The sequence below is a fragment of the Nesoenas mayeri genome (assembly GCF_963082525.1).
Source record: "Nesoenas mayeri genome assembly, chromosome: 3".
Classification (NCBI taxonomy): Eukaryota; Metazoa; Chordata; class Aves; order Columbiformes; family Columbidae; genus Nesoenas; species Nesoenas mayeri.
The window spans coordinates 60,155,116-60,179,493 of NC_137544.1; the positions used below are offsets into that span (position 1 = coordinate 60,155,116).

Genomic DNA, 24,378 nt, shown 5'->3' on the forward strand with positions numbered 1-24,378 from the left:
TGAACACATAGCTTTTTCAGTTTCTTTGGAGAGGGATCATGTAGAAATCTCTTGGGCAAAGCTGTGGAAATAGAGGGAAGTTTTCTCAAGGGTCCTATTAAGAGTTGACAGCAAATTTTGGTTTGACGGTATGAGCAAAACCCTCTGTATTCATTTTCTTTGACTGTTGTCTAACCTAACTGTTGTTAGTATGAAAAGCAGAGATCATTAGAGTTTGTGTTACAGAGATGTAGAAAACATGACCAGGACTGCAGGTACAAGATACTGTTGAACCACTGAGGCCCTGCAGTAGAGAACTCACTGTCTACACAGGACAAACAAACCACAGAAGTGGAAGACTGAGGCATGGAAAGGAAACTATTTGTTCCATAGGAATCCAGGAAATGAGCTCAGGGCTTATAATTGCCATCCCACGTTTTAGTTCCAAGAGTCCTCTCTCAGAAATAAAAATGCTAATCTTGAATTATTGAACATTTCCCAATGCAAGCTCCATTTATTCTGTTCCACTTAGGAATTACCAGCATTTTTCTATTAATATTTGCCGTATCAATTGTTGTTTTAAATAAGTATATACAATATCTAAAATTTTGATCAATGGCTATGTTAGCTACATGCAGAGTGTAGTATCTGCTATCTACATAGTGGAGAGTAGTTTCTGCTTGTCTACATAATAGTACCTTAGCAGAAAATGAGAATGATGCTTTGTGGCTCAGGTAACTCATCAATGCAACTCATAAAATGCATATACTCACAAACAATAGTTCTTGAGGAAATTGTAGAATAATAATAATAAAAAAAAGTTAATTAGAAAGATCAATACAATTATTATAGGTAGATGAGAAATGAGAATGCAGAACAGTAAAGCAAACTTGGTTGAAAAGATGTTCAACAATTACCTCAAGTGTCAGCAGAAAAAGAATCTGTTCTTCAACTGCAAAACCCTCATTGGCAGACTCAAGGGGTCTGGTTGTGTTCTCGCAGTGGAAACATTTGAAATGTTGATAATGCTCAAATCAGAAATCCAAGTAATAGAATCAGATGGAGATGTTTGAGAAAATTCAGTTTGAAGTTGCAATACACAGGCACATTCAAAGGGGTCTCCGAAAGAGCAGCTATATCTAGAATGTTATTACAGTTAAGAAAACAGTATTTATAATTTGGATAACTTAGAGTCCAGGTGTAACTGTGAGTGAAGAAAATAAGATATTGTGGGTGCTTGCAATAGGAGCAGTTTGGCCTAATGTTCTACGCATAGAGATCTGAACTATATGCCTCTTTTTGACATTTGTATTGGACAAAATACGTATTCTTTGTGCTTTTATACAAAATGAGAGTAATTATAATTAACTACTTAACCTGGTTTTGAGAGTTGTGTGTATGGAACTGGAAGCATAAAAGTCTTAGAAGTTTTTTATCAAATACATGGTTATTTTAGTAGCTGGGAGTCTAGCAGAAGACTAGAATCCAAAAAGTACAATTTAAATAACTAAGAATGTGGGGGTTTTATGCCATAATGTATTTGGGAGAGGGATGAGAGTAGCATGACAGTAAGATATTATCTTCCAAGTTGCCATGGTAATGCAATACCTGTTGCTGAGAACATGTTGTAGCTGCTGATATTACTTTCATTGCATCTGTTTAACATTTCAGGATGTATCCTTTAGTTTTTAGGGTGTTATTTTAGATTCAATTTTGTATGTGAGAAAAACAGTAAGTTTTGCCACTTCTCAGCAGAGTTCTAGAGCAATATCAATGATAATGATGCAAAAACCTGTTCCTGTTAAAATAGCTCCTATCCTCTAATACAGAGTAATTTACAAGCTATCTAACACTATAGGAAGACAAGAATGATCAAGATAGTTCAGTGCTCTCTATGTTAATATGCTCTTTCCCTGGAAAGTCAGTGATCGACATTTGGAGATGGGAATACTAAAGCCCCAGCAATAATGCAATATAAAAACTTCAAAATACAGACAGTTGGCTCTTAGGACTAGCACTATGAATGCAACATCCAGTTTACTCTGAGGATCCTGTGCAGTGCAAGTCTGGTTTCCTGATCCAGCAAAGTTCCCTGGGACCTCTTTTGCTACCCTGAACCCCCTTGGAGCAGCAGTCTGATAAGCCTCAGGTCAGCCAAAGTGCTACCATTCAGGACCACAGCAGCAGTGGAAATCTCAAGATGCCATCAGTCGTATGCTACTGCTTGTGAGTACTACAAGCTGCAGGCAGTAATGGGAATTACAAATGGATCACTCAAAAAAATGCAGAATTGAGTCTCCTCCTTCTGCCTGTTCTCCCAGGCTTTCATTTTCATCTTTTACTAGTGAGTTCAGCTCCCTAGATAGCAGATGCTGGCTCATTAGAGTATAGTTCAAGCAAAATGTTTACCAAAGTCAAGACAGTTGTCTAAGGTGATCCTTTCAGGTATGGAGGTGGTGACAGATGATTTCTGTCTTCTGCACTTACGGTGCTATATTTGTACAAATCTCGGTGCTTTCTCATCGCATTCTTTTTTCCAAGATCTGTCTCCTCCTTTTAGTTCAACAACTCTCTATTTGCTGCTAGATACCAATGGTTGTCTATTGTTTCTTCTGCATATGAAAGCCATTGCTGAATTTTGCAAAATTCGTGCTGGCAAACTATTATGTGTGAATTTCTCATGTCTTCAAAATGAGAAGTTCCTATATGAATAACCAATTCGTGTAATTTATCTGTGTTCTTATGTTCCCTTTCTCTCTTTGTGTCCTGTGGTTTAGCGTTTTATGTAAACTTTTGTATTTTTGTCTAGAAAATGCAGATAGTTAAGTAAGTATCACACACTAATATCAAGGAGCTAGTTATTTCTTTTAATAGAGAACAGTAGTCCAATTATTTTTGCATAACAAGTGTTGATTTTTGTTTAACTGAGCTGTGGGATAACACTACAGGATACAAGCATACATAGTACGTGTTTTGAGGGTGCACCCACGCTGGTGCAAACTGAAGGTGTATGCGTCTATTATATTTATTACAAAAGAAATAGTAATAGTCACAGGGATAATCACAGTGAAAAGCATACTTAGAGATAAGAGGTTTGGTGTGGTCTTAGCTGTCTGAATACGATTCTCATGGGCAAGGTCTCAGATTCTTCCTGCAGTATGCTGTGCTCATAACCATAGCACCTAATTTAGGAACAGAGGTGTCTTAGACTCGAAGTGCACTCAAAGTCAAAAACATGCAACTCTGAAAGGCAATTCAGTCTCTTTAAGTGTTAGTCACTGGGTGGAGGAACATACTCCTCTCTACTGGCTTACACCTACAGTTACATGAAATGCATCTGCCCTTAAGGCAATAATTCATAGCCCATTATCAAACGCAGAAATAACTGGAAGCATTTCTAGTGCAATATAATGTATTAACATTTTGGGAAACTGCCTTCTTTAGCACATTAAGAATTGTCTATTCTAATCGACTCTATTTCTTTAGTTGAATAGCTACTTAGTTTTGCAGGCTCTGTGTTTGCTCATGCAAGAACAAACATGTCTGTGAAGACGGTAATATGGGTACTGCTTCAGTATCTGAATTTCTGATGACTGCTGTTACCTGGTTCTCTGTGGCAGTTTTATCATCTTCTTGGATTTCCGTTGTCTGCAAGCACTTTTTCCAAAGTCTGCATGTTGCAGTAGCTTTGCCGCAAGATATTTCAGTTCAAAATCTTTTCTCCAGAGTTACTGGTGTGATCTGATATTGTTTAAGGGAGGATTTCAAGAGTGTTTGTTAAATATTAATTTACCTTTACTCTAGGTGCTCATTTGTCAGAATGGATGAGCTGTTAGAGGCATGCTCATGAATCCTGGGTATTCCTCTGGTTGTGTATCCAGATAGGCTGTGCATCACTGCAAAAGTGATCTCATCAGGAGACTTTTAGTGTTGAGACTTTAGTGAACTGATGGTCAGCTTCAGTTTCTTGCATATTACTGATTAGCACAAGCCGTGGTGATAATGTTGTTTAAGAGATTAAGATACAGCATTCATATGGATTATGGTCAGTAAAGGAGGGCAGAAATTACAGCTGACAGGTACAGTCAGTGCTATTAGTTTATATTGAGCATAAGATCCACCATTCACTCCACAATATAGTTTTGTAAGAAAACAGTGGATGAGTGAAACGTTTCATCTGCAGCTGTTGCTGATCTGGAGACAGAATTTTGAATAGCTGAAATTCAAGTAGTTGACTGGAAAAAAAAAAAAAAAAAATAACTCATTCATGGGTTAGAATCAGTGCAGGGAAAATTAAGAGATTTTCTGTGCACCATCTTTTTATCCTGTTTTTATAAAAAAGGAGTAGTAATAGTTACCTTCCATTTCAAAGCATTCTGAAATGAAACTGCAGAACACATTGGATGAAGCCGCTACTTAGGCGCTCGTTAGGACTCTTACCAGAAATAGTAGAACCATGAATTGTATGGTACGGAAAATGCCACATTTTTGAATATTTACATGTTTAAAAATTCAGTGTTTACAGATGGATGAAGTGAGGTGGCTCCCCCAGTTACCTCTGCTGGAAACGAGACTTGTCCTGCCTCTGTATCTCTGATGTCAGTCTTGACATGTCTGTTCAGGGGAAATCTTCACTGAAAATCTTATGCATAGGAAGAAATCTGCATAAAATACTCTCTGCAGATAAGAATTTACAACAGTAATTTTTATGACACTAAGACAACAAAATGAAAGGAATCCAAACAAGTACAAATCACCATGGACAAGCATTAAACGTCTTTTAAAATAGTTCCAGTAATTCTTCTACTTGTTTTTAACCTAGCCTTTCATCCCAGGTTGTAGTTTTACACAGTAACACTTCTCTCTTTTAGAAAGCTTTCCACCAAAACCAGACTAATGCTTAAAACATCAACAACTCATCTTCCTTCATCTCAGAAATTTCAAACCTTTTCATAACCAAAATAGTGCAGGAGACAGGGGCTTTATGGACTCCACGAGAGGCCTTGTAAGTGCCACTCAGTTTTCTACAGAAAGTACTCATCTTAAGATATATTTGGATGAAAATTGTAGAAAAGCTTAACTAGAATAAATACTTGGAACTTCTTGTGAATTTGCTGTGGTATTCCTTACTTACCACACGGAGCTGTGTACTAAATAAAATCAATAATTTAGCGGCTGCTCCTAACTTCTGCTGCATGAAGCTGCTCTGTTGTTTTGCCACAGCAACAGCCCTGTTTTCTCTCCTAATTTGTTGTGCTTGCTCAGTGAAATTTAATCCTACGTCACTTCAGGCAAGTCTCGGAGAAGCTGTTTTCCTCCATGCAAACGGCTCTTTCCTCCCAATGTGTCAGGCAGCTAAGAGCTGCCTCATTTTTTTCTTAACCTTTCTGCCCACCTTGAAATTATGCTGATGCTATGGCAGCAGTAGTACCATGCTTCTTTCCCCATATCCAGTTTTTGTAGAATCGTAGAATTGTGTGGTGTGGAAAAGACCTTTAAGATCATCAAGTCAAATCATTAATCTAGCACTGCCAAGTGCACCACTCAATCGTGTCCCTAAACATCACATCTACACATCCTTTAAACACCTCCAGGGATGGTGACTCCACCACTTCCCTGAGCAGCCTGTTCCAGTGCTTTGCAACTCTTTCGGTGAATAAATTTTTCCTGCTATCCAATCTAAACCACCCCTGGTGCAACTTGAGGTCATTTCCTCTTATCCTATCACTTGTTACTTAGAAGAGGCCACCACCCTCCATGCTACAAGCTCCTTTCAGGTAGTTGTAGAGAGGGATAAGGTCTCCTCTCAGCCTCCTTTTCTCCAGGCTGAACAGCCCCGTTTCCCTCAGCTGCTCATCACTCATCATAAGATCTGTGCTCCAGACCCTTCACCAGTGTTGTTCCGCTTCTAAACTCTCTCCAGCACCTCAATGTCTTTCTTGTAGTGAGGGGCCCAAAACTGAACACAGTATTCGAGGTGGGGCCTCACCAGTGCGGAGTACAGGGGATGATCGTTTCCCTGGTCCTGCTGGCTGTACTGTTTCTGGTACAAGCCAGGATGCTGTTGGACTTCTTGGCCACCTGGGCACACTGCTGCCTCGTGTTCAGCTGTCTGCCGACCAACACCCCCAGGTCCTGTTGAACCTCATGCAATTGGCCTCAGCCCATTGATCCAGCCAGTCCAAATCCCTCTGTAGAGCCTTCCTACTATTCTGGAGATCAACACTCCCACCTAACTTGGTGTAATCTGCAAACTTACTGAGGGTACACTCGATACCCTCATCCCGATCATTGTTGTTTCCTGTGGCTATAAGCAGTCATGTGTCTCAGTCACAGCATGCACTGCACAGGCTCCTGTTACCTAATTTATCTTACTTTCTTTTGTTTTGTTTGTTTTCTTGTCTGTTTTAACAAATTCAAGAGGACAGCAACTCCTGGGTGATGTCCCATCTGGAAGCTCTTGTGGTGACTTGGCTCAAGCAAGGGTGCAGCCCTTCATGTTTGCAGCTGCAAATGTTCCAGCCTCGCATCTTCAGCCCAAAGCAGCCAAGGAGAACCTGTACCCTTGTCGTTTCCCTTCACCCTGTTTATTTCACTTGGGAACACAATGAGCTGTCAAAATTTCCTGCCCTGTTTCCACAGAATCCTTCCTTTTGCTCTGAAAAGGATTATTTATCTAAAACTGCTGATTGCATAAGTTGTCAGAACAATTGTTTAGCTTGATTTTAAGGTGGAGAGCAAAGAGATGTAAAGGTCTCGTGGCCTGATGAAAGTCATCCTCAAAGTACTCTGCCAAAGCAAAAAAGAGAGGTTGGTGTGTTGCCATGAATGGCCCTTGCCTCTCAGAAATTAAAAGTCATATGGTGTGGTGTACATCTGGCACAATCCATATTTTTAGTATCTCTGTTGAGTGTACTTAGAGGTAATTAAAAGTAATAGGGGATAATATAAATGTTTTCCAAATAAGTGAGCCAAGAAAAAAGGGGGAAAAGCAGGTGTGGTTGATTTACCCCACCACCACTTCCTAACTAATCTTTCTCTAATGATGTAGGAAGAGGCTAGGTGGAACCTGGCTAAGTATTTTGAAATAGCAGATTCAGGAGGTAGAGCTACTTGATAACATCATTGACTCATCAGAAACTTGCCTTCCCTGAGGGTAAAGTTAATAATCCTTGAATATAAAGATTTTAGTATCTTTTACTAAGTCATTGGGGATGCAGATTTATTCTGCATATAGATTTCTATAGTGCTAGAGACAGCCCAAACTTTTATTATCTGTAAAAAGTGTAAAATGACACAAATAGCCGATCAGAATCATCGATAATTTTCCATGACTTCAGGTCCTCAGCTTTGCTGGTTAAGTAAAACTCATTCACATTTTCTTAATTTGAAGAACATAGAGCTGGTAGCAAGTTTATCAATCATCATGCATAGTCATTAACTGTTTCAGGTCATCTTTCAGCATATATAAAGCCCATGCCATCATGGCCTGCTTTGTTTTCATGTCCTCCTTCAGAATGATATTCTTCTGATCACCTAAGTGGTTCTTTCCCCATTCTGCTGCTTATCAATGGTGGGCATTACGCCAGGGTGATTTTTCTTTTATGAAATGGCTCTTCAATGTGCTGATCATCTTCCTAGAGGGCCTTCTCTCCACTTTTCCAGGAGGAATTCAGCTTTCTAGATACGGTATTTCAGATGTACTCATATCAAGTGCTTTGGCTAATGCCATCAATACCTCTTACTTTCCATCTCTTTACTGAAATTACCTTCCCTGAATAGTGTAGATACTTGTCTGAGTTGGCTAGTCTTCAGTTCTGTAGGAGATATCAGGAGCACCATGAGAGGAAGCTGGACTACCGGTAAAATGAAAGTGGAAGCTGCAGGTAGCTGGGCCATAGAGCAGTTGCAGCAGAGAGCATAACAGCAGCAGTGAACTTTATCCAAAATAGCTGTAGCTGCATATACCTGTTATCTCCCAGCTTTGTGTTATCATCAAGTCTCACTAGTGCTCTCCTAATTCTGTGTTAAGATAATCAATAAAAAAATCAAAGACCATTCCCAATGTGAATCTTCTAAAGATCATGCAGTAATTGTTCCCAATCACAAGTTTCCTTTCAGTGCACCATGTTATCATCTTACTTTTAGTTTTTCCAACTCAATTTTTGTACTCATCTCTTGCCTTCTGTTATATGTTTAACAAAGTCCATATGGTTGAATTGCATTACAGTATCAATTTTTTCCTCTTTTCTAACAGTTAGCTATTTTATTCAGGGTAATTAATTATCAAGTTTTATCTTGTATGGTCTACTTTGGGTAAGCCCACACTGTGTTTTATTCTGTGTTCCAGTTGTCTAACTACCTGTAGTGTTCGCTTCCTCAAAATTTGGGGTCATACTATTATGATAAGAATTAGGCAACTTTTTCAACATGTAACTGTGTATAATTTTGTTATTCTCTAGTACTATGATACTTCTCTTGATCTGATAAATTTATTATTTCATGTCCAGAAAGAAAATCAGTCTTTCTCAGTGTACAGTATCATATGTCTTGGGTTTTTTTTTCAGATTTTTGGAGTTTGAATTTCTCTTTTTTTTTCCCTCAAAGTATCTGTTGATTTAGTCACAAGTGACATGTTTACCAGTGTGTTAATTCAGGGGATTATTTGCAGTTTCCTCTTAATTTGTTGGTACATACAGAAAAACAAAAGCCTCAACCAAGGCATGCTCCGAATTTACACCCGTCCTTAATTTGCTGCTGCTTGTCTTAGTGACAGGCTCAAGCCTGTCTGATTTTTCTGGCTTTACATAATGTGTAGCATATGCTTGCCATTCTTACTCTTTCTACACAAATCAGCCAATCTGATGGGTCCACCTGTGCAATGCTTTTAAGCCCAGGTGCTGCCTGACAAGCTCTGACTCACAGGTGCTGATGAATCTTGCTCTTTGGTGTTTTACAACCTCTCCAGCTATTTGTTCCACCCTTCTGCTCTTTCACAGAAGGATCGCAGGGAAACAGGTTTATATACCTCCATTGCTACAAGTTGCATGTGATTTTAAGCTACTGATGAAGGTAGCCCCATGCTATGATGATACCTTTGAAGTGCAACAGCTGAAGAGCAGGCAGAGGTTTGCACCTCCTGCCCCTGCTGTCAGGAAGGGTAAGTGGGGTCAACAACAGCTTGAGTTGTTTTGGACTGGTTCCTTAGACACAGCGGTTGGCAAGCGGGAGCTGAGTACAGGGAACATGTGCTCTTTCTCTGGAAACAAAAAAAGCAAAGCGAAAGTAACGGTGAGAGAAAATAGATTTATATTTGTAATCAGAAGTGACTGTGTTTGAAATAATCTTAATTTGAGTGCGTGCTCCTGTGCCTTTCATACCTCTAAGGATCCCTCAAGGGCATGGAATTTTTTTTTCATCTCCAATATTTAACCTAACACTTCTACTTGGCTTTATTCCCTTAAACATAATTGTAAGCACATTTTAAGTGAACATTAAATAGAAGAAAAATAAGAGTATCTAAAAAAGTCCTTCTTTTATGCTGCAAGCTTTTTTTTTTGTTTTTAAACACAAGCAGTGGAAGCCAACACTAGCAGCCAAATTCTTAATTTATTTTTGTTTAGATTAGTCAGATGCTATATTTGTATCCCAGAGGAAGCACAATTCAGACTAACTAATAATTCATAATTTTATTGTAAAGTTTGAGAGGCCCACAGTGTGAGCTCCTCCAAGGAAGTGCAATGAGGATGCTTTCAACACCATGGCCTGTGTTTCTGTAGAGGGGGAACTGGTATTGTGAAGAACTAGAGCACTCTGACCTGAACCTCTTCAAGCTTCATCTTATTTAAGAATTTTTAATATTTTGGTCTTGTTATTTGCCTATAAAGAAATTATTATATCACAGAAAAAGGTGTTTAAGGTTATGGAAATTTTAAAATGACATCTGCTGCCCACTACTTCCAATCTACTTGGAGTGAGGTTTTGTAACTCTTACTCATCCGGAGTAGCGTTTTTCTCCTTAAGTGAGTTTTGCCTGTTTTGTCAATATCGCGTGGCAAGTCAGGTACTAATCAATGTGAATTACATAGCGATACTAAGTATGGTATTGTCACTTTATGATATTTAAATATATATCCTAAAGCTCTGAAATAATGCTTGTCTGAGAGCATCAGGTTTCACTTACATGAAGCAGCTTTGGTGTTTGACAAGGCTGACATTTTCCAGAGTGCTCAAAGAGCAGAAAGTAAAGCAAAAGCAATCAAACAAACAAAACCTTAAAAACCTCTTCATATTTTGTTTGGAGATTTATTTCATCAACTCATGATTTAGAGACCAGTCCCACGGCTTTGGAGGTCAGTTGGACTGTGAGCCTAGTCCAAGGCTGAGACCTTTGTGTGTGGTGTTGTCACAGTTAGAATCCAACTGGTCTTGTCTGGGCAAAACACTTCTACACCGCTCCTGAAGCCGTGAAAGTCTACTTACTGGGCAAGAAGCTGTGAAATAGGATAAACATGAGGAGTTTTTGTGCCTTTGTTGGGATAAGAGGATCAGCTGAACCTCTGTACCTGATTGCCCAGGGATGTCATCGGAGATGATTTTTTTGGACCTTACTTTTCCCACTGGAGGAGCTCAACGTCATCACTTTGGATAGAAAATACATCTAGATCTAAAAGCAGAGAAAGACAGCTGCCCCTTCTAACATCTCTGGGGATTTTGTGTTTTGCAGGAGATGCACGGGTGAGAGGTCAGACAGGGGTTCTCTCCGAGCGCCGCGGCTCCTACCCATTTATAGACTTCCGTCTTCTTAACAGTAAGTACAACTCTTCCCTCAGGTCTGTATTTAAAAAAAAAAAAGAAACAAAACTCAGTCTTGAAAGTCTATGAACCAAAGTATCTCATTTCATACGTATCTGAAGTTCAGCTGTCTTCATACAGTCAGCGTTAATAATCCTATTATTCCCACAAAGTGTTTGACTGTGAAATGTTTTGATTGTATGAATACTGTCCATAATGCTGAGTCTGTCAAGTAAATACAGTAGTGCCCTGGGGTGTGCTGGGAGGGGTAGGGGGTGCTTCAGAATTAAAAAGATAAACCTCTCTGTCCTTTAGCCTCTTAGCCAACAGTTGGAACAGATTTATGTGAGTCTGTTATCCGGTCATATAGAATTGGCACAGAAGGAGACCATGTGACAGCACTGACCAGTGGTTTACAATAACATTAATTTTTCCAACAATTAGAACCCAATCCAAAGCCCCATGGAGTCTTCTCATTGACGTCAATGGATTTTGGGTCAGGCCAGCAGTGAACATCTGTTAAAAATAATCTTAACCTCATTTTGATTGAAGTTTTTTTGCCACTGTTGTAAATAAAGGAGGGCAAAACTAAAAGAAAAAAGAAAATCAAGATCCTGGGTTGTTGGATGTTTGTGTGTGTTTGGTTTTTTCCTTCTACCTGAAGGATTCTCTATACTGATGCAGACCCATTAGCCAGTGTGCAAAAAAAAATAAAATAACCACAGAACTCTTAGACTTGGGCCCTGTACCTGTCTTAACTCATGTTCAGATGTGGTCAGATCTTGATGTGTCCTTGTGTGCTGTACACATGTGTAACCTTTGGAAGAAAGAAAAAAAATCATTGACTGTCTTCATCAAAACAGACTGAAACTCTGACTGTTTGTTTAGTGATGACACTTTTAAGCTTCTAGCGTTTATGCTTTTCGTTAAAAAGCAATTATCAAACTAAAGTTTTACGTCCCCTTTTTGTAAGTGCTTGCCCAAGTGCCTGGGGAAGGGGAGGGGAAGTGGGTGGTAGGGAGGAGGGAAGAAGCCCAGCTGCAAAGGGTGAGTCTGTCTTTGGGGCAGGAGAAAAGAGGGGCTGATAGGAAGGGGAGGACTTGGGCTCTGATGGGATGCATTTGCACAAGCTGGCAAAGGTACTGCTGCCTTGCAAAGTGCTTGCTTTCAGTCTTGCTGATAAAAGGTATTTTCTAGGTCCTAAGTCGATTGGTGCTTGCTGTGGCTAGGGTAGAAAGACACAAGGAGTAAAATGGGTCTAGCAATTTTCCCAGGACAAAGAGGGAATAATGTAATGCTTGAGAAGAGCTCAGATGATCATTTAGTCCTTGCTTATCAATGAAAACTGTGAAGAAAAATCTGGTTTAGGCTAGTTGGAAATGCTACTGTTGATGCCGTTATAAAAATGGAAAGAAAATAAAGCACTTCATTAGTGAAGCAGAAGTTAATATATATTCACATTCAAGTGTGACTAAATTAATTACTTCCTTTTTGTTTTGAATACATATACATTCTTTAAAAGTCTCATCGTATACTCATTCCTCTCCCTGGTCAAAAAACCCAAAAGCTTTTCAGCTCTTTTCTTCTGGCAATAGGGCTTTCACTTTTGTCCCTCGTAGATGAATCTTGCCATCCCTCAGGTGCTGCCTGTAGGCTCTCAAGGGAGAGATCCATGGCAGGAGATGTGCTTGTGGATGCTCAGCCTTTGGTCACACGAGCAGCAGGGCACTCAGCACAACCCCTGTCCTGAAACTGCCCCGTTTAAAAGCCATGCTTCTTTCTGCATGAGCCTCTGGTCCCACGGAGCTGTGAGGCACCTGGGGTTTTATGTTCCTGTTTTCTGTGTCTCAGGGACTTCTGACTTATTCTTTCATTTTACTGCTTTTCTGTAGTCTGAAAGAAGTCACTCCGGCTAATCATGATCTCTGTGTAAGAAAAGCAGTGATCCTGATTTTGGGTTTCCCATTGTTTTCAGTTGCTTTTTTATTTACTGCTTTTTGCCTAGCGAGTGGTGTTGGCTTGATTTTTTCAGTGCAAATTAAGTGAGATTTCTAGGCACTTGAATACTAGTTTTGTGCACTGGGCCTGGCTCCCTCAATGAACTCCAGGTAAATGACGATGCTTAGTGTCAGAGCATGCAGATGTGTTTTGCCAGGAAATAAACAGGTTTTTGTATTATTTGTTCATATACATTTATCTGTCAAATCCCTTTCTGCTCTGCATACCATGTAAGCAGCAAAAACCATGGTGCTGCACATCCTATCAAAAAGGAACATACAGAAACATCACTACTGCAAACTTTTTTTGAAAAGTGCCTATTTAATATTTGCAGTAAAATTTCACCACTACATTATATTTGTTTGGGGGCAGTAACTGACAGGCAGCCGCTGTATGCTGAAAGCTGTTGCAGTAAAGGAAGGATGAAGCAGAGAAAATTTTATGGTCAATATCCTCAGAAGTTATAAAGAAGTACAATATGAACATCAAACCAGTTTCTCACTAATTCAGTCAAACTGAGCTTAAATAGCGATTGTTCCCTCTACCATCTGAAATATTATTCCAAATAACAGTACCACCGTTGTTTTAAAGTAGAGGAAAACACTGAAGCTCTTTCTTGAACAGACTTGACATTCATTTTGAAAACTGACATTTAAAAAAAAAAATCAGGGCATTGCTGTTTAATGTTAGACTAAAGGTTACTTAAATGTAACATACTTATAGATTCAGTCAAACTAGTAGATTTTTCCCTAATATGGCTATTAAGGGTTAACACCCAGTAGACCATATTTTTGGGGTTTTTTATTCTGGAGTCCTGCAGTAAAGTCGCTCTGTAACTTAAGACACCGTGAAGTCTTTCTGGATAGGAAAACTTTCTGCGCTCTGAAAATGGGATCTTGTGTTGCCCTAATCAAAGCCAACTGCATTCATGTTGGCTTCTTGCTGTTTGAGCTAACGTCTGTGATGCCATCTACACATTCCTCCAGTGCCTCTCTGCAATATATAGAAATTTAGTGAGTGCTATTTACCTTGTCAGTGCCAGGCCGTCAGGGCCATGAGAATTTTGCAGGCTCCTGTCTGGAGGAGGTACAAGGCTTTAGCATCTTCCTGTCTTTTCCCTGCCTACTTGCAAGCTGTCCTTGAAGCATACTTGCACTGGTGGGTTTGGGGACTCTTAAGATGATTCCAAAATACAAAAGTGAATGTAATATATCCCCATGTCACCAAGAATTCCTCAGTTCTGCATTGTGAGGAGCGTATGTTTGCCCCACAATCCTGATTCAGTCCTTGCAACTTGTGGAGACCTGCATGACCCACCAGATACTCGTTTGTGTTGATGGTTTCAAGCCAGAAGTTTCGGGGGAGCTACGTAGTGGCTCCTCTCCCCAGAGAATCTGTGGCAGCCGATGCTTGTTAGCCAGCCCGGTGTGAAGACCCCCAGGAGGCAAGCCGACCATCCCACCATAATAAGGTGAGGCAGCCACTTGCTCCTGGTGGCCACAGATATACCCTAGAAAAAAATAAGCTGCACACAGTGACCTGAGGCTCCACGTTCACTAGAGTGCTAATGAACAAATATTCAGGTTTTACAAACTCCTAAACTAAAAGATATAAGTTTTGCACAGCCCCATAGGTTTACATGGAAATGGGGAGAGGGTTTTCTCTTTGTCCAAATAAGGCACTTCTTAAAATGGCAACAGCAGAATTAAAAAAGACTTAGCATTAGAAACTTATTTGCCAGAAGGAGTAATGGGATGGAATAGGCAAGTATTGGGTGCTATCACGCAGCTGAATACAATGTATAAATGGTGTATTGGATGATTCCAAACCAAACCTCGCAAATTTTAGTGAAGAGTGAAGTTTCTCCGATCTCAGTAGCTCTAGCTTGTAACTGAACCTAATGCGGGTTGAAATTAATGATGGCAGTTTATTTGCACTTTTACATTTCTTTTAATTAAATGCACCTTTTTGTGTTCACAGGACAGAAAAGGAGTTAAACTGAATAAATACAGTTTAATAACTCAGAAATTGAATCTTCTGCCGTGACAATTAACTTGATCCCATTTCCTTTTAGCAAAGCATAGCCTGGATATGAGTAATAAAAGGTCATAGGGTAAAGCAGCAATAATTTAGTTCTCTGATTGACAAAGCTGCTGAGTGAGTAATTGAACAAGATTCCTTCATTGACTAATATGCATTGATTAAAATAAATTTCATTATCCCATGATGAGTTGTGCTGATGACTATGGTAGTACTTCATTGCACTAACCAAAAGTTTGAGGGAATTCCTTGTGATAAACCTAGAATTGTGGGTGAGCATGCCAAGATAACCAAGACAACCTCACCCTGCTCTATTTATATTAGATACTATGTTTGATTGCCAGGTAAAATTAAGTAGCATAACAGAGTAACACAGTTTACATCTGAGAGAAGTAATTTTTTATTTACAAACTTGTTTGTCAAGCTTTAAGTCAGAAGACAAGGAGATTCTTAAGACTTAAACAGTGATTCTCTAGTTCCCATCTTGTTCATGCTAAGCTTTTCTTTGGGTTGAGAGTTTGCTTGCTAATGACAAAACTGTTAGCCTCTATTTGCTTATTTCTAAGTGGGCCTGTCATGGAGTAATGTAATTAAAATTGTTTCTGCTTGCATTCTTAACTTTTACAAAAAAATACTTAATTAGAGGCACTTTGGTTTTGTCACAGTATCAGTCATGCCAAAGCTTTTGTTATCTTACACCCACTTGTTTTCAGTAAGCCATCCATAGTGTTCCAGTGTCTGGTAGAATTCATTTTTCTCTATATATTGGTCTAGGAGAGATAACAAGGAAAGGGGAAGGATGTAGTACGTAACCTGCAAAGTGAAATCTCTGTACCAAAATAGTGTTACCCAAAGAGAGCAAGTGTTTTCTTACACCTTGCACAACGGAAACATAGAGTGGGATCTGAGAATACATAAAAGGTCAAAACATGTCTGTAGGAACTCCAAAGGTACAACTGTGTATTACCTAGAATCTTGCTATTAGTATGTGGGCAGAAGATTAATCAAAAAAAAAAAAAAAGAGCCTGCCTGCTTTAAACTTAGCTTAGAAAATTAAGTTAGTATAGATGATTTCCTCTTAGTACCAAATGGTGATAAAGAGTGTCATTAGGTAGCATTCAGTCTCTGTCCTTTATTTGCTATCTGATTTGAATCAAGCAAGATCATCTGGTTTTCAGTCTGTTTGCAAATAAAGTGATGCTTTGCAGGCATGGGATGAATTGGGTACTACAGAAATGAAAAGTGTAGTCAGGGTAAGTAAGGGAAGATATGAACTCATGAAAAAGTCTCCATCTCAAAGAACCAAAATCTGTGGACGTTTGAATCTGTGGTTTCTGCCTGTCTACAGAAGGGTCGATTTGCAAAATTTACATTCATTTTTGGTTTTGGATTTTGAACAGCTCCAGGGCTTTCAGGTACTGCCAGTCTCCAGGGAAAATAAAACTTAACCACAGTCACCAACCCCGAACTGAACCATCAAGTAACCTGAACCCATATGAGTGAGGTTAAAGAGTTTGGTTAACTGTCTTGTTTTGTTGCCTTTGGCTAGAAAAAGAAGTGGGAGTGAGAGATGCCATTTTAGATATTTCTGACCAAGGTTAATTTAGGACACTAAAAGTCTTGTGAGGAAGTTTCAAGGCTGATTGGATTACTCGGATCCCAACCTAGCCCATGGAGATGAGTCCAAAGTTCCAGATGGTTATTAAATTAGAAAGCTAGAGAACTTATGAGGTCTGCATCATTTCTACAGAATACCTGCCTTAGTTCCTCAGGGATAAGCACATCCAAAATATACTCATCAACAACCCAAAGGCACACGGGCTTCTTAATCTGGTTAGCTTGTGTCAGGTTTGAATGGGAAGAACATTTCCAGAATTGAAGTCAGCCTATGGCCTGGCTTTCAGTTTTCCATTCAAGGGAAGAATTGGGATTCTCTTAATAATGTTTCAGCACAACATTTTTCTGTTTTACAGTAACATGTCACTGTATTCAAAAATTCTTCCTGTTATTGGAAGTCAGTCTTGTTCCCCTTTTCATCAAATAACAGACATTTTTTTGTTGTTTGGAGTGTTGCTTGCATTTTTAAGTGTTTTTAAGAGTTGTTATCTGCAAAATTTAATAACAAGGTTGACTGAAAAGTATATTATACTTCCTGCCATTCATGCTCCGTGTTTAGTTTTTACACTACATTTCTAGAAAATGAAAACCAGGATGTAAAACTGATTGATGCATGTGCCCTCATATGCTAACAAAATGCAGCAGTTTGGGTTATGAATACTTGAGGAGAACTCATGAGAGCAAGCAGAGCAAACAAAAAACTAGATGTGCTTCACACACAAAGTCTTAGTGATTGTACAGGATCGTAACTTAATTTTTAACACTGATTTTGGATTCACAATATCCCTTTAAAAGTTTCCAAATGATGCGTGACCCATTCAGCCACCCCACCTTCTTTTCCATGATTAGAAAAGGGAAAGGGTGGACTGAAGATAACACTGAGGATACTTTCCAAATGAACAGAGGAAAAGAACAAGGAGAAGGGATCATTAAGATGATAAATGAAAGTTGGGTTTGCTGTTATTACAGGTTATGTTGTTTTTTCTCAAGGGGAGTGAAGGAGGAGGGGATGTACCATTTCCTGTCAGAGAAACTATAATCAGCTATAGAACATTTGCAGTTTTAGGAAAAAATGGTCCTGACTGTGCTGCTGCATGAAGATGGAAGTGGCAAAGTGAAGGTTCACGTTGAAATGATAACAACTTTGTGGTGAAACAGAACACAATATGCTGTTTCCTAAGAACTTGTAGGAGGCTTAATAAAAGGTGCCAAGGTGTTTGTTTGCATAAAAATGATTGATGAGCCAAATAAAGGCTGCAGAGAAGAGAAACACATCTAAATTCAACTTAAATTTAGATTTAATCTATTCTTCTTCCTGTTATTAAGGCTAACCATAGTTTCTCCAGAACTTAGTGTAATGGGATAATTTAGTACGTAAGTGGGACAATCTGCATAATTCTTGAGTTCTGTAGTCTCTTTCAAATGGTATCAAAAGGAGTATCTTTTGGGATGGAGGGGAGGCTGCATGACTAGCATTCTTCAACATGCCAACAATTGTGCAGGAACTTTATGATGCGGAAACTGAGCTGTTACAAGCCACGACCACCTCAAGTGTAATGTTCAAAGAGGAGGAAAATACATAGCAAGGTGACCTAGAAAATTGGTGTCCCAGAACCTCCCAAATTTCATTAACTACATTAGCCAAGCAAGCACAGGAGGACCTCTTGTGTAAACAGACTCTGCATTGATTTTGTGCACTTGTGCAGGTGGTTAAAGAATGGATCTTGACACAAATTGGGAAATTCTTCTTAATTGAAAAAAATGTTTACCCATTCAAAGAGAAGTAATGCAATTGTAACCAATATGAACAATGGCAACTAACAGAAAGCACTTGACCAATACATTGACTTTTATCAAAAGTCAAGGAACAAATAATTTTTTAATACACTAGAGAGGCAAGTGAAAATAAAATGTTTATAGCACAACATTTTTGGATTCCCATATAGTTTGAAGCCTCATGAAGATTTCCACATTTACAAGATTTGAGTGCAATGCTAGTTTAGCTGTACATTTTATATAGTTCAAGGTGTTTATCATCTCCATTGTCTTAGTTGTGGTGACCAACATATATATATACAGATGATAAAATTGATATTGGCACAATCTCACTAATTTGGAATCAAACCTGTTCATCAACTCCTCACAACAGCCACAGACAACTGAGAAGTACAGCTGGGGTATTCATCTGAGCTTCTTGGTCCTTCTACCCTAGACTGAAAGCTTTCAGGCAAAAACTCCTTTACATAGATTTCTGGTACTTTGTGCATTTTCTCAGGCCTTTCTTCAAAACTGCAATGCTTTCTTTCCAAAGAATTTTTGAACTGCAAAGTGCAAGCCAACAGGAAAGCCTGGACTGTACAGAGAGAAGAGGTTATCTCTTCTAGTTTGCCAGTGCCTTCTCCAAAACTTGAAAATGATAAGTTTGGAATTAATTTTTAGATTAATTATGCCAGTTCAGCAATCCCTGCTCATACTGCTGTTGCCTTTGGGATAATGTGATAAATCCATAATGTGGGAAGATATTAGCAACCAAATTATGCAATGAGTATGCCAAACAAGACTTCAGTAAAGGTGGTCATTTTGCCTGTCATTTGACAGGCAAAAAAAAATAGACAAACACCAATTATTTGTCAGCAGTCAATTACATGTTTCTTGGACTCTCAAATAAAAGCATTATAATCAGCTATCAAACCAGGAACCAGGACAGGAAATTGCCTCTGTAATATATAGGACCAGAGACAAATTGTTTCCCAGCATCCTAGTGGTTTGCATATTGTCTGGACAGTAAATTGCAGGTCTCATCCTCTCACCATATCTTTCAGATATTCCAGCACTTTTCCACCAATCCTGCCCAACTCTTTGGGCGTGCAGTTGTATAGAGCAGTGGCTGAGTACAAAATGTCTTTGCATCTTCGGAAGAGGGGAAAGTGTATTATAAACCGCATGAGTCAAAGGCAGGTGCTTGAGGACCTGATTTATTTTGTATCCTTTTGGAAAGAAGTAGAAAAACATTTTCTGCTTCTGGATCCGTTGGCTGTTGAAAATTAATAAACCTGTTGTTATCCCCTCATGCTGCCGGGTGACCTGTTTTTATTGTATGCTGAGGTGCAATAAAATAAAAAAAGGCAATACTGTGAAGGAAAACTCACAGGCTTTATTTGAATGCGTTACCAAGTTTGTTTACTTTGAAAGAACAATAACAGCGTAATGAATGTCTCGTGCAGAGTTAACTATGTCCTTGTCAAAATTTGATTTATGTGATCGTTTCTGGATGTTAACTCAACCATTGTTAACATAACCTCCGTCATTTTTATATTCATGCTGCCTGTGGGCACATGCTAGCACAACACCATGAAAGAAATCTGAAAGAAAACTGGTAGTAGTTCCTAGTGCAGGAAACCTCTTTCCCTGAAATAACAGAGGTTGGGGTGTAGTGAGCTGTAGATCATGTTAGGACGAGCAGATCTGTGTGACTGGAGGAACCTTGTTAGGTGAGAGAAGGCAGCCACTGATTCCTGTAGCTTATTAACCTCTTGAGGGCCACGTGCAGTGTCCAGACATCATCCATGATCTGACAGTGTGTATATGTGAGGTGTCTGCCAAGTTACACAATGAAATGCAACCACTTCTGCTGCCTGCTGAAATATGGCCGGAGACACAGTGTGAGCTCCGGCCACCTGTGTTTTTAAAGGTAGAAATTAAGCTTTGTGATGGTGCTTATATGGATGCTTCTGTAAATGTGTACGTGTAGGGAATTCATACAGTAACTTTGTTCAGGATACAAAGAAGGGGTTCTCCAACCACTGTGCTAGGCAGTAACTCCATAAGATATGAGAATGTGTGTCTTTTGAGAGCTACAGATTATGGCGTTTTTAGGTAAACAAAACATTGAGAAGTTGCCACCATGATTAAAGATAGAGACAGTTCTCAGGGGAAGCTTTATGGTTATAAACAGAAGACATGCTTGTTCATCTGTCATGTTGCACTTGATTACCAAATTCTTCCAATGTGAGACTTGGAGCTTGCATTCTTTAACTAAACAGTATACCATATGTTTTAGCACCCGTAGCTCCAGGATTGAAGTTCAGTGATCTCTGCATCAATATTTCTGATTCATTTACTTATAACTCAATTTAATGTAATTAGAAATAACTGACAATAATTCTTTATGTTTCAAGGTCATTATATGACTTGCATCAGGTGTCATCATCAAAATCCCATATTTACAATTTAAATTGAAATTTATAGTTGTCTATAAAGAATTGGTGTGTTCAGTGTATTACTGTAAGTCATTCACAGATACATTTAATTTCATGTTAAAACTGCATCTTGCTTTTGTGCCAGCTGGTGGATCCCATATGTGAGGAACAGTTCTGTGCTGCTGGGAGATTCAAGTGCAACTGCTGAGCTGAGGACAGAATTTGAGCATTCACTTTCAGCTGCTTCACTTTTTGCTCTTCTTTTTTTAATGGTCCTTTTTATCTCAACTTAATGTTGTTGTGCTTTTCCTTTTTGTTTGACATTGGTCTTGGGAAGGGAAGGAGAAAATGCTGATGAGATTATACTACTTTGGAGTGTATTTTGCTCAGAGAGGGGCAGAGTCTTAGTCCAGTTTTATGCAAGACAACATCATAATAAGGTGCATTATAGTGGATGACAAAGTAATTTGTTAAGGGTCATAGCAATGATCTGACAAGTCTTGTAATTCATAGACAAATCGATTATTACTAAAATGACCCAAAGAACGTGATTTTAATACGATATCTGTGTGGATAGCCTGCAGTGCGGGATTCGGGCTCTTCCATCAAGAGTCCAGATTTGAAAATACACTTCCTACTGTACTTTATCAGTATTATGAACTTCTTCCCTTATGAATGGGCAACACATTATTGTGGGTAATCTTTTTTTGCATAATGTATTGTAATACAATGCTCATCTGAAGTGGCAAGTCATGCTTCAAAGGTGCTGTCTGCCAGTGATTAAATTTTACTTGAGACCTGTGACAACCATGTGGAGCAATGTGACAAAGGAGTGGCAGCAAGTTTGATAGTTCAATTCAGAAAATTTGTTTGACGATAAGAAATCATTTATTTCATCCTGGTGTTTTGGGGGTTTGGTAAGTATTATTTGTGCTACTGAAATAATCTGGTAATCCAAAGGATAAAATAACCACTACTTCATAATCCAACATACAGCTGCTTGTTGGGAGTCGAGCCAAAGCTTCACCTTCAGATCATCCACAGCAACTCTACGTGTGCATTTTAAAGACAGTTTAGGAGAAAGTAGGAGGTAATTTCGGTCATCTGTCTTGAACTGAAAAAACAGATATTAACTTAGATAAAAATGGGTTGGAGCAACTGCTCCATACGTTAGATTTTAAACTGTTACCTGAAAGCAATGACAGTTTGGGGGCAAAGATGGAATTAGGAAAGTTGGGAAGTCAAGAAAAAGTTGACACAAGTTTAAAAAATTAGTTCATTTTAGGAATGTTTTGTTATCCAGGAATTAACCTGAATGCCAGCCACTTCTTAGCAGCACTAAATAAATTAAAATAAATGTGAAAACAAGTCTACCAGTTCCACCACATGTCACTGTCACTGGGTAACTGTTAGCACCTACGTTAGTCACTCTTTCGACAGACCATGAAATTGTTCCAGCTTTTAAAATGTGTGAGAGAATTACAGCAGGTGCTGGCACATCATAAATGAAAACTTAACCTTCAGGCTGGTACAGTAATGACATTGTTACTGTTTGCGTTCTTGAAAACACATGGCTTGTCAAGTTGCAATAAAATTATTTTGTGCTTTTAATAAAACTCAGTGGAGTCTTTGGACTGCCCACGAGAAGTTTGAGACTTACAGGTGTAAGAAAATATGTTATTGATACTCTATGTATAAGTACGGTTGTTGTCGTTACTGACTTTGTGTCCCTCAATAGGTGTTGGATTACTTAAGAAAGAAACTTGGTGCAGAAGGTGCTTACACATCTGCTGTTGAAGAAATCAAATACTGAACAATCTATGATCCAAAAAAACCATAATGACTTACCTGAATAACCTCTCAGAATAATAATACTCGTAAAAACAGGATACAAAGTAATATTTTAATTTCACAGCAAAACAAACATTCGGCATTTTTGCGTGAAAAGAAATAGCAGAATAGAGAGATTCATCTTCAGTCCATGGATATTTTTCTTTTTATTTAAACCTGAAATAAACCTGAAACCAGTGAATTGCTCTGCAGCTTCTTATCTAATAGCTGTTCTCTAGAAGGAGTACTTAATTTTCAGTTTCATACAAGATTCCTTTTACAGAGAAAACTGTATTCAATCTTACCGCCTTATGACAACTGTCCAATTTCTGTCCTCCCTTTTCCATAAATTACACCAGAGTGCAAAATGAAAACATCACAACTGTATGTGAGGTTCTGTTAAAAGTTCAGATGAAATTAACTAAGTCATTTTCAGTTTTAAGAAACCTGCATATTATTCTTACTAACAATCTAATTTAATTACTTAATTACTGATTTAATTGCTGTATAAAAGCTGCCTGGGCTTTTGTGTCACATGTAGACCTATATGAAAATCTTCTAATATGGCATTAGGGAATTAGAATTATCCTGGTACTTAGTGAAAAGAACATATCCTGTTCTGTAACCAGAAATGCATGCGTTGACTGAATATACCTGCTTTCCTAATAGTAGAACTGAAATATTTTCTTCATTTCTAATTTGCCTTACTATACAGGAATGACAGCATACAATACAATAGGATTATTAACCTATCGTTACTTCTTTTTCTCCTTTCTCATACTTTACAAAAGTGAGTCATACATTCTGCTTTCAAACTGTATTTTGAGGTCTCTCTTGGTGTCACTTTTGGTTTTATATCCAGCATCACCTTTTGTGCTGGTGCCATGGAGTTTTAATATATTCCAGTGACACCCCTGTGAGGAAGCAAGGTAATGCTATTTTCAGTTGTATAGGCAGAGAACAGGAGCACAGAGGAGAAAGAGCAGCTTTTCCATACCTAACCCTCATCATTTAGGCTCCCTATAGACAGTTAGGTGATATATCACCCACCTAGTGGCTTAGCCTGGATCACATTAAAGCCTGTGGCAGGCAGTGTACTGAACTCAGATCTCCCAAGTCCTGTGTTAGTACTGTGATTACTGGAACATATTTCCTTTCTGAAATAAACAAATATATTATCCTGAAGTGTAGGGATTTGGCTACCGCTCGTTCATGGGGATTGGCAGGAAACATGAAATTTAGGATTTTTGTATCACTATTTTAAGCTTTTGCTATTTCTCTTATGAAATAATTGAGACCGTCATCCTTCATCTTGGGTTTCATGGTTCCTGTACTGATTGCTTTTCACAGATACTACACTCTCAGGGGAAATTGGCACCAAGAAAAAGGTTAAAAGACTGTTAAGTTTCCAGAGATATTTCCATGCATCCCGGTTGCTGCGTGGAATTGTACCACAAGCCTCTCTGTACCTACTGGATGAGGACTACCTTGGGCAAGCAAGGGTAAGATGTGTCTCCAGATCTCCATTTCTTTTAATGATGTTTCAGAGAGTGTCAGTTTTCTTTGTGTGCTCAGATAAAGGAGTGTATGGCTGCATGGCTTAAATGACCCATGTTACTTACCCGCCTCACAGCAGACAGACTGCCCATTCCTCTTTTATGGTTATAGCTTTAAAGGCTTAGTCTCAAAGCAAAACGAAAATGTCTAAATCTATTCATCATTTTTTAGATTCTGTCAACTGAAATTATAATCTGGATTTATTAAAGGATGAAGGATCCCTGGCTGAGCTACTGATTTAACTAAGTGCAGCCTCGATACAGGATTTACCTCATCCACTTGAAAAAAGACAGCTGTCTCTCAGCTGGTATGGAGCAGCTCTTAGGCAATCCACAACAGCTCTCTGTAATGGCAAAGGCTGGGA

General features: G+C 38.8%; 1 protein-coding gene across 1 annotated transcript in view; it reads left to right on the plus strand.

Moving 5' to 3' along the window:
• The window catches only part of PDE7B (phosphodiesterase 7B), a gene marked incomplete at both ends in the record, with an annotated part of 85,981 nt that overhangs the window by 41,130 nt on the left and 20,473 nt on the right, over positions 1 to 24,378 (plus strand). The window contains 2 exons of the mRNA XM_080341255.1: positions 10,706 to 10,789; positions 23,808 to 23,959. Coding sequence (XP_080197381.1) covers positions 10,706 to 10,789; positions 23,808 to 23,959 — 236 coding nt within the window. The remainder of the gene's footprint in view (positions 1 to 10,705; positions 10,790 to 23,807; positions 23,960 to 24,378) is intronic.